At 32.2% G+C, this 11,805-nt stretch overlaps 1 protein-coding gene across 1 annotated transcript in view; it reads left to right on the plus strand.

The window, feature by feature from the left end:
- The window catches only part of LOC132786430 (ras-like protein family member 10B), a 51,204-nt gene extending 39,954 nt beyond the window's left edge, over window positions 1-11,250 (plus strand). The window contains 4 exon segments of the mRNA XM_060792953.1: window positions 6,289-6,402; window positions 6,475-6,588; window positions 7,584-7,651; window positions 7,743-11,250. Coding sequence (XP_060648936.1) covers window positions 6,289-6,402; window positions 6,475-6,588; window positions 7,584-7,651; window positions 7,743-7,887 — 441 coding nt within the window. The 3' untranslated portion in view covers window positions 7,888-11,250.
- The last annotated feature ends 555 nt before the right edge of the window (window positions 11,251-11,805 follow it).

Raw genomic sequence — 11,805 nt, forward strand, 5'->3', positions numbered from 1 at the left:
GCAAATATATTTCGCAAACGAAAGACAGTTAAATTAAATATATTTCATAAAACTAATATGGCTTTTTTATTTTTCTGAAATTCAAATGAAATATATTCAAATAATTATTTTAATTTAAGAATTTTATTTTAAATTGTATATCCAATTACTTTCTTTGATTAAAAAAATATTGTTTTGCAACTACAGCGTTAAAACCATTATGCCCGCTCAGAAGTAAGCTAGAGTATCTCGACAAAGTCGCCAGGCACAACAAAAGCCAGGCAAATCAGTGAGCTATATATAAGGACATATCTGTATAGTCGCCTCGCTATAAATATCAACGTTTGCCACCAAAAAAAAAAAAAAAGAAAGATGTACAAGAAGAGAAAAGAAACAAAAGAAAAACCGTAAAAGTAGAACAAGAAATTTGTATTGAAAGAGTTGACAGGCAGGATAAAGCAGTCGACCAACCTCCATTGTCATATTAACTACAGTCAGTGAATGCAGCTGTCCTCAAATCCCCACCTCCTGCTTCTCCCCTCAGCAGTTGCATCCCCCCGGTGAACCGTTCATGTACCCTTCGCCTTTCAATGCCTTTCAATTTATTCATGTCCATTTTGGCGTGAATTTGTTGTTCATACCCTGTGCACAATATAATCACGAAAACGGGTTGTATACGCAATATTTAAAGCAAACACTAATTTATGAGAGATGTTTATATGATTAACTGTGTTGACCCTCTTACTCTTAAAAGTGGCTACAACAATTCGTTTCTGCATTCACATTTATTTATTAATAAAATAAAGCTCATCTTAAAACACCTGACACTTTAAAGGCTAAAGAGTATCTTCTCTATCGAAGCGCTCTCGAACCAAGCTTACTTGTTGAGTAAACGTGTTTTGTGCACTTTTCGTTGTCATTTTTTTGTCAGCCATTGTGTTGACCAAATAGCTGCCACTTTTTTCCCTCTCTGAGGTGAGGGCCAAAATAGTGGAGCTGTGACCCAGCAGCATCTCGGGGAGCTCGGCTCCGTTTATTGTGATAAATTTTTCATCGCGTCAAGTGCAATGCCTGCCAGTTATAACTCAAAGTCCGCTGTAATGATTTCCACTTGTGTGTGTGTGTTCGGCATTTTGTTCTCCAACAGATTTTCGCATACACAATCACACACACTTTTACACACTCATACACACACAAACTCAGGAGGCCACCTAGTCGGTCATTGTGTATTTTAAGTGACCAACACGACGAGCACAAGGACCACAACTTGAAATGACAATTTATAGAGTGCACACATCCAAGTGTTGAGTGGGAATAAATTTGTGTGTATTTGTGCCTGAGTGTGTGCGTGTGTGTGTGTGTGAGGGCCATTTTGTTTCATTTATTGAAGCGTTTTGTCCAACCCCAAAAAGTTATAAAATATAGCAACAAATTAATGAAAGTCACGATAAGCATTGTATAATACGCGACTCAATGCTTTTTATTCTTTGAGATTTAGTCGCTGTTTTATTGCCATAATATAATATGATTAACTAAAAGTTGTAGAGTGTATAACAAATGAAGCTAGTTCAGTGGAAAATACCCTTATATTAATACGAGTAATTTATCATTATTTTACTAATAAAATAGAAAATCGAAAAGATTTTAAAATTATATTCATTTAGTGTGAATTTATAGATATAAAATATATAAATATATATATATATATATAAATAGATATAAAACACTATTTAAAAATAAACATTACGTATAACAAGCTACATTATAATCAGAATATAGAAAACCATCTTAATTTATTTACATAATACAATTCAAATTAACATATTTTCCCCCCTTCAACACTAGTAATAAATTAATTATTTAATAAACTATGTCAGTACATAAATTTTCCTCTTTTAACAAGATCAGCCAAATAATTTAAGAGGGTTTTGTCAATCCAATTAGTAGATCTGCAATATAATTAATTAGTTTCATGCAATGTTTATACTACATTCACAAGATGGATCTCCAAGCTTCGTGTTTATCTTGTTGTTGAGCATTAGAAAAGCGGGAAAATTTGTTTTGCTGTCGCTGTCGCAGTTGCTGATGCACACCCCCAGGCTAAACAGTGGGCAAACAGCTGAAATAGCTGATAGCTGAAAGGCACGACAATCTCAGCATATATAGAGAGAGAGAGAGAGAAAGGAGCATAATATAAATACAAGAACAATTTCCGTGAAGCAGCAACAATTATAGCAAGAATCAGACAGCTGGACAGTTTGGACACATTGCCATTGGCTAACGAGCTGCTCGCATTTCCAGGCTAACACAGCCGTTAATTAACAAAACAGTAGCAACAGCAACAGCAACAGTAATAGCAATAACAACAACGACAACAATAATAGGCAGAGGAAAGCGCAAATTAAATGAAATTTAATCAAAAACGTAAATCTAGCTAACTTACTGCCCACGAAGACAACGACGACGACGACGACGGTGACAGAGACAGAGACAACGTCGACTGGCTGGCTGCCAGAATGACACAAGCAGACAAATAGCGTTAAATGGATGGTGCCAGGAGTTTCAAGTGTAACTTGACGAAGGAGGAGCGGGGAGCGAAGGGAAAGAGCTGAAGGACAGACGGAATGGTGCCAAGGCGCGCGTGGACTCTTAAGCTGTCCGCCAACATTTTTAATAGCAAGGTTGTGCTCTTCTATTTCTACATCTACTTCTATTTCGGCTTTGGTTTCTGTTTCTGTTTCTATTTTCTATTTTCTATTTTCTCTTGGCCAGCCGCCGCGCCGCAGCCTCCGCGTTGTCTGGCTTTTGTGTGCGCCTAAAATGCTGCAGCGAAAATTTAATTATAACGTTTATTATCTATACAGCTCCGTCGTTCTCTTGTTGTTTTCCCTCAGCCGCCAGTCGCTTATTACCCAAGTGCAGTGCATGTTACTTATAACAAAAGCAGAAAACAGTATCTCTTAATGCCACTTGGCAGAGACGAAAGCAAAAGCCAAAAGGCTTTTAACTCAATGTAAATGTAACTCAAGGGAAGCAAGAAGATGGCTGCAACAAACGAAGCACGCAACTGCCACATTTTTCAGTTACTTAGCTTTATAAGGCTAATGCATACCAACTGCACGTTATAACTTGTTACAACTTAATGCTTAAGCAGTAAATATGCTCAAGCTACTACGAGTGCCACATCTCAGCAAAAACTACTTGCAAAATTGTTTAAGTGGGGATGACAACAACTCTACCTAAGCAGAAGCAAAGCAATAGCAAAAGCAACAGCAACAGCAATAACATTAGCAGTTGAAACTTTGAATATGCGCACACTCGTGCACATTTGATTTGATTCATTTGCCAGCTTGGTGTCTTCAGTAATAGTTTCTTGGATCGCATTAGACATTAGTAAATTTATTCAAATGCAATATGTGATACACTCGTAGAATAATTTAGATGAGTATGAAGATAAATGCTTCCGAAAAAGTTACATTTTAAATTGCAATTATGTTTGCACAGAAAGAAAAAAGTGCTAAAATCAAGGATAAAGTCTAAAATCAAGATTGTTTGTATGTCGAAATTGAACCAAGAAGCTTTATTCTTCAATCAAGATCGAAAATCTACAAAATATCTAGATCATCCAATCTCGATATTCAATCTTTTTTCATGAATGGAAATATCTTTAAATTGCACTAAGAAGGCAAAATCTTAAAACATGATAAAACAATCTTTAAATTTAGATTGAATAAAATAAAAAATAAAAAAAAATTGATTGCGTGTTTTTATTTATATATATTTTTTTTCATTTTTTTTGAATATCGGCTTACCATTATAACACACTTACCACTTTTTTTATATACGATTCGACACTAAAGGAGAGAAACTCCAACATTTTAGGAAAAAAAACAATATTTTTTTACTCTAGTACTCTACTCGATATTTGCCATCTTTATCTCTTTGAAATAAAATTATTTTGAATCAATGTATTAATTTAAAAAAAAAAGATATTTATAATCCCAAATTGCAAATTTAGCATAAAAATCTTGAATTATCAAGCTACACATTTTATTTCAAGATTGTTCTCTTTAAGATCGAAAAAGTCTTATATCAAGATTTTTCAAAATAGATTTTTCCTCTCTCTGATGTTGTTTAGTTAACAAGAAAAAGTTGAATGGTGAGTTAATATTAATATAATATAACTAATAACCGTAAGGCCGAAATAACATTAATAAAAAGAAACCCCGCATTAAGATTTATTGAATGTTTAATAAAACTCTAAATAAAACCAATTCGCACCAAATCTTTCTCCGCAGTCGCAAAAATTGAATTATTATGACTTAGCTGAAGCTTCAAACTATTAATGGAATGTTCATAGTTTTTCAGCAAATTATTTAACAAATCGCATTGCAGATTTGCAAATAAATGTGCTTTTAGCAACAAATCCAAATATTACAATATTCAAATTTAGTTTCGGTTGTTGAATAATCTATTTAACAAACAACACTAAATGTGAAGTGTTTACAAAGTGACACATTTGCAAATTAATCTAACATTGGAAACAAATAGGAAAAATACAACATTTAAATTTACATTTGAAATTGATTTATAATAAAAAAGCTAAAGCCTCGGACTGAGAATGTTTTTGAACCAACCATTTTATTTATTTACAAATATATGTGCACTTGAGATTACACAATGCTGTCAAATAAATAACGAATAAAAAATAAATACAAATAAATACATCAGCAATACATTTAAGGGCCAAATAGAGCAGCGCTGTCGAAACCCATTAAGCTCGCCACATGAAGCACTAACCACAGACGCAGTCGCAGTTGCAGTCGCAGTGGCAGTAAATCAAAGCACCTCTGATACTGCATCTGTCATATTTACGAACGCAGCTAGCTGCCACGCCTCCCTGCCACACTCCCCTCAGCACGTAAAGCCATTACAGTGGCATCTAGGGGTCTCTGTGGCAGCTACAACTAATTATTATTTACTGCCAACTGTGGCTGCACGTATGTATGCGTGTAAAGAGACACGTGTTATAACCACAGAGCAGAGCAGCGCATCCCAGTGCAGTGTATTCAACTTTGCAATGGCATTAACATTTAATACTATAACGAGAATTGAGTTAAACAATAGTCATACCATTTTCCCGTTGCACAAACATTAATAAAAACCAGTAAGAAAACTACAGTCAATAGTGTCCGACTGTGAAATACCTGATAGCCACTTTGAATAAAATCAAAACAGAGCTGTATTATACTCAAAATATACCAAATACTATACACCGAAGGCAATATTTGCTATAATATTACTACATTCAAAATATATCATAGAGGTAAACATATAATATATCAGATTGTCAGCCAAAGCAGCTAAAACCCGATTGCACCTGGCGTAATTTGCCATACAAAAGTATTTCTTAAATAACTTTTACGATCGCAATAAATCAGAAATTATAAATACTATAATTTATATTGTCTATACTGACTCTACCTTCAAAATGACGCTTCTATTTCGATTTGTGTGGCAACAATTTGAAACAAACTTAAAAGTGCTGTCAAAAATTTTAGCTACAATGGATCACAGCTTATTTATAAAATAGTATGCGTGTCTCTGGAGCTTAAAATGTGGAAAATCCAACTTCTAAACATATAAAATACTATACATAAGGTAATAGATCAATAAGGATCCATTATTTTCCTAGCAAACTGATCTACGCACGGCTGCAAAGTTGCTGATTAAAAAAAAGCTGTTGTATTTTTTTCGTTATTTTTTTGTTATTCAATAATTGTATACAGTAAACAAAAAGTTAGAGAATACATGAATGAATGTTTTTTATGTTAAGACATTAAACTGAAATCCTGAGTTTAAATAAATTTAATGCATCTTTTAGATTGGCCAGTAGACAGATTCAAAGTTGTCGGTTTGTGGTGGTTAAAGTAAACTGTATATCTTCTATAGACTCTGAGATATATGTAGGTGCTGATCAAAAATATATATACTTTATGGGATGGGGTATAACGTAGCGGGTATAACAAAATAAAAATATGCTTTTACAAAAACCAAACAAAAAAAAAATAAAGTTTCATTTTTGCAAACGCAATACCAAAACGCATTTTTCTCTCGTTCTTCTATTTGCTTTTCATATGTGTGCCCAAATAATACGCAACAAAAATACAAACCAACGACAACGTTGACACACATAACACATACAAACTCTCAACTCACACACACACACACACACACATACATATACACACACACGCCATCGCTGATGAAAAACAAACACTCAACAAATTGGCATGGCAATCTTGCCAGAAGCGATTTCCGGCTGATAACTTTGCTGAATGGAATAATGGACATCCGCTGGGGTTGCGAACGGTGCACGCCTATGTTCTAGTATACGACATGGGCAATTTGGAAACGTTTCAGGTAGGCCACACATACATACATACCTTTTTTCTATATATATATATATATATATGTTCTTCTGTATATGCTCAGTACTGCCGCTCCATAAGAGATCAAATATTGGACAGTTTCAGTCATCGTGATTTTAGCATAATTGTGGTTGGCAATAAATTTGACAATGTGACTGAGGCGCAGGCCAACTCGCAGGTGCGTATACTTAATATTTCATACTATTGCCGACACAATTACTAAGCGGGTAAAATAATATTATCAATGAAAAGCAACGATATGAATTATACTTTAAACTGTTACGTTACGAATACTTGTTATCAGCACAATGCATGGAACTGATAAAAAACAATTAATTTTTTAATGGATTGTAATCTCAAACTTTATTGACGAAATTTGCAACTGATTTGTATTTTGCCAAAGTTGTATAATATATATAAAGTTATAAATTTGCAAAAATAGAATTCTGCGTAGCTGTCTCATGAAGAATTAAACTTACAGAGAAGTTTATATGCACTTCACTAGAATATGTGAAGGGATATTTATAAAAAAAAAACTGTACTGGACTTCTTTGACTTTTCTACTTAAACAGATAAAATTAGTGATAAAAAAAAACAATGTAAGGCATGTAGAGGAACAAGTTTATGTATAATTTGTGTTAATTAAAATGTGCTAACTAAATTCACAAACCAAATAGTTCAAATTATTTATTATAATGAATAATTTTCTGTGCTGTTTTGACAAAAATTTAAGAGTTGAAATACTTACAGTGAAATACTTCAATAAATTTAAAATTAAAAAAAATGATAATTTTTGGAGCAGTTAACTTTAATATGCAGTGATTTTATGAGGCTCTAAAGCAACTAATAGTATTATTTATTTTATTTATTATATTAAATCTAGTATTTAACTAATAGTATATTTCTTTACATATTCATGAACAAAACTTGGCAGACAGCGATAAATGAGAATGAATTTATTAGGTACAAAAATTTAGTATGAAATAAAATCAACTAAACATAATTAGTTTATTCAAAAAATGCAAGCGCAAACAAAATGAATTGCTTAAATTTGGAATTTTAGCAGTGTAAAGCAAAACTTGTTTTGATTGAAATGCAATTGTGTGCAATTATGCAATGCGATAATTGATTCCACTAAATAAATAATCGCTTTTTCCGTTTGCTGTCGTGCAGGAACTCAAGGACATTTCCACGCTTGTGCGTAAACATTGGCGTTGTGGATATGTGGAGTGCTCGGCGCAGTGAGTAGCAACGATTATGCAAACATTCACACAAATACATATGTATTTGGGAGTGACTATCGATATTATCGTTTCACATTCGCATTTGCAGATACAACTATAAAATCGGAGACGTTTTTCGTGAGCTAATGGGATGCAGTAGCGGAGGCGTCACTGGGACGACGGGTGGAGGAGGTCTCGTTGGCACTGAGTTCTCACAATCAACTAGGAATAAAGGACGCTGTACAATACTCTAGCAAATGCTGCATAAGTTTTTAAAGCAAACATTTTGATCTCTCGCGCGCAGACAGCAGAAGCAGAAGAAGAAGAAGACGATGGGGAGCATCGCTGGCAAACATTTTCAGTTGTTCAGTTGTTCAGCTGTTGAACTGGGACAATGGGGCGTATGCGTATTCTCCAACGGCAACAATGTTGTATCCCCTGCGAACGCTTGCTGATGCATATTTTAGCATATACTTGTACTTATAAGTATACATGCATACACACACACATACACACTACACACACGTACATACAACATACATACATACTATTACATATTATATTTAGTAGTCGACACACTTTGCTGGTTGGCTCTCAGACCTTTCATCTACTACCGCTCGCTGCTTCTTATTCTCACTCGCATTCTCATTTTCTATTCGCCTTCGTCTCCATCTTTGTCTCCCTTGTTGGTCATTTTCGTTTGCTGCTTTTGTTTGGCATTATTAGAACATTTAGCTCGTCGCTTTCTTTGAGCCATTGCACAGCAGACAACACACACAGCAGCAACATTTTTTGGCTAGCAGCTAACTTTTTATGTATTCGCATTCGCATTTGCAATTCAATGCCTCAAAACGCTGCTCAACGCTGCAGCTATGAATATGCAAAGACAACAGCAAGTTAAATGAAGAAAATGCATAAGACATTTTCAACAATGCTGCCAATGGAACATTTTTAATTTTTTTTTCTATTTACATTTGTCGTTTTTCGATTTCGTTTTCGTTTTTTATTTGTAAGTAATAGGCAATTAATCCCACCATAATTTACAATACATTTTATGAATGAACAAATAAACTTGTTATTAACAAACGTAGAGAAACAAAAACCAAATTCCATTAGTATTTACGGTATAACGGTACTTATACGGTAGCTATCTTTAAGAGATAATCTAGTTATATATACATACATATATAAAAGATTCATTAACGTTGTGATCATTTCAAGAATTAGTTGTTAAGCAGGTGTGACGCAATCGGAACGCCAGTTGAGGTCAAGTAAAATTATATAGCCCTTTAATGGTTACGAAGTATATGATACCTATTTTTAAGCTTAGCCAGAAAGAAGACAGAAGGGCTCGACAAATAAACGACAACTAATGAGTAATGCAATGATGCTGTGGAAATTGTTTAAACGCAGCAATCCATTCAAGAAAAACTGCCCAAAAGCCTGAATTATATCAACTAAATAATACTTTGGAAGAACGTTGAAACTTTAATTTCTTTTAAAACGTAGGCCACAATAGAAAATTCTTAGATAACAAACTGGAATTGTTGCTTTTAAACAATTTCTATGCCATACAAATCGGGATAACGAATATATTGCATTAAATAAAGCCTTAAAACAATGCAACCCCAGATGTTATTCATAATAATTAAAATGAAAATGGATAAATATTATAGTTAAGATTATTAAGAGAATTATTTGAGTAAGCGCACAAAAATAAAAACAATTGTGTTATTATTTTTAGTGTTCTTTGAAAATATTGAACAAACAAATACAACAAAAATACTTTTTATCCAAATTCGGATTTGCATAATTTGTAGAGTTGAAGAAAAACACCTAGACTATGATAGAGACTAGATCATTAGATATGTGACATACAGACAGATATGTTTCCATAGTAAAATGCTGACGTACACACTTTAAATAGAACTTAACAATACTTTTACACTATTTTCACAACAAAAACAACAACAACAACAACAAATCTACGTAACTCTATACCGAACTCTTTCTTTACCTCAAACAACACTCGAAAGATAAGCAATCAAGTCTGACTTTGTACATAGAGATTTCAAGAACTTTACTAAACTGCAAAGCTCTAAAAATAAACACGTATGTATAATCAACAAGAACAACAGCAACAACAACAGCAATATGTGTATATTTATGAACAAGAAAACCATCATAAACATTCCTAGACATACATATGCTATAGACAACTGGGCTGACTGCCAAAATTCAAGTTGAGTGCTCAGATTAGGTCTCGCGGTTAATCAAACTAATTAAATCAGCATTCATTACAATTTCTCAAGTGGAAACGTAAATTTTTGGAATTTATTAAAGGGTAAATAAAATGCATAGGCAATAATAATAATTCAATTAAAAATCGCAAGAATATTTAATATACACATTATACATACAAAAATATATATTGTTGAACATAACATTAAATATCAAATTGTAGCCTTGGGGCTTTGATAACAATATACTTAATCATAATAATAATAAAGACGGAAATATAAATATAGAAATTTTAGAAATGTGCAGCCAAATTTGTTGACTTGTTGATGAAGTGTGTTCATTAGATTCCAAAAAAATAAAACAACAAAAAACAAAAGATGAAATTTCATAATTCAAAAGCAAAAGCAAATTAACTCTCAAAATCCTGAAAGTCTTATTTCCATCGCGATGTATGAAAGCATACATTAATACATGCATACATTCGTACATTCTTACATAGACACACACATATATGCTGTATTTGTATTGTATATATGTATTAGAGACTACGTGTATATGTGTTTGGTTCGAGTTTTCTTTTATGATTTTGAACATTTACGGATTCGTCAAAATGGCTGTTAATTTTTGGAAAAAAGAAAAGAATAATTAAATAATGCTAAATGCTCAAAACAATACACAATAATAAACAAAAAAAAACACAAAATAAATTAAACGAAACACAAAATTTGCTGTTGAATTATATTTAAGCAACGCGTTGCCTGCAACAGTAAAACTAAAATAAATAATATATTTGTAGTTATGTATTTGAAAAGTAAACAAACGTATTTATAAATCAAATGCAATATGCTTCAACCGCTTATTGTTTGTTCATCGCGTTACAACAACAAAAATGGGATTATTCAAAACATTAAGATTAAGTAACAGCAATTAACCTTAAGAACGTACTTATTATAGTATAAATACATAAATATACATACATAATATAGATGATCTCTTTTTTTAAAATGAAAAGCAAACAGCGCAAATGCAATAGTGAAAAGAACATATTAAGTATACGTACAGATGTACTTATTATTGATATTGACATGAGCTACCCCACATTAAAATGAGAACAAAAAACACCGCAACTAACTATTAAGCAATGCAAAACGAAGCCTCAACATTAATGAAATCATTATACTAGTACTAATACTAATTAGTGTATGTACTCATATAACATTATTGTGCCACATATGTATATTGTGTACGAACATTGGGCAATCTGTTTGCGCAATCCAACACACAAAAGTATGTAACGACTAATCCGTTAGCCATGTAGAGAATGTTTTTGGATAACCCGCAAGCAACAGTAATAAATGAAAATAATAGAATAAAGTGATACAAAAAAAACTGTCTTTAACTTCATTAACAATTGAACGGCAATCGTAAGTATTTTTCTTTGGAAAAATAACGAACGAAATATTTAAAAAATAAATTAAAAAACTATAAAAAGTGTTGGACTTAAATAAAAATTCATTATGCATTAGATATTTTAATTTATTTACTTTATTTTACAGCAAACGTTAATACAAAGAAAAATATAAAATAAACAAATAAAAATTTAGTGATTTATTTTATAATAATTCCGCAAGAACTAACGCAAGACTCTTTAGATTCGACGAACATAATAGTACATAGAAATACCAAATACAGACTTCGGTATATTTCAGTATTTTTCGGTACATTAATTGAAAATGGGTAGCTGGTATCTTTATTTATTTTTTAATAGCTAAAAAATACTAAAGATAATCCTTCAATTATTTTAATTTTTTAATTTTACACAATTTTAACCTTACTATAAAATACAATTTTTAATTAAATATAAACAAAAATACTCAATAATTCCAGTCTGTGAATTTATATTACACAAAAATTCAAAATTTCTCGACAAA

This window comes from Drosophila nasuta, chromosome 2R (assembly GCF_023558535.2).
Source record: "Drosophila nasuta strain 15112-1781.00 chromosome 2R, ASM2355853v1, whole genome shotgun sequence".
NCBI lineage: Eukaryota > Metazoa > Arthropoda > Insecta > Diptera > Drosophilidae > Drosophila > Drosophila nasuta.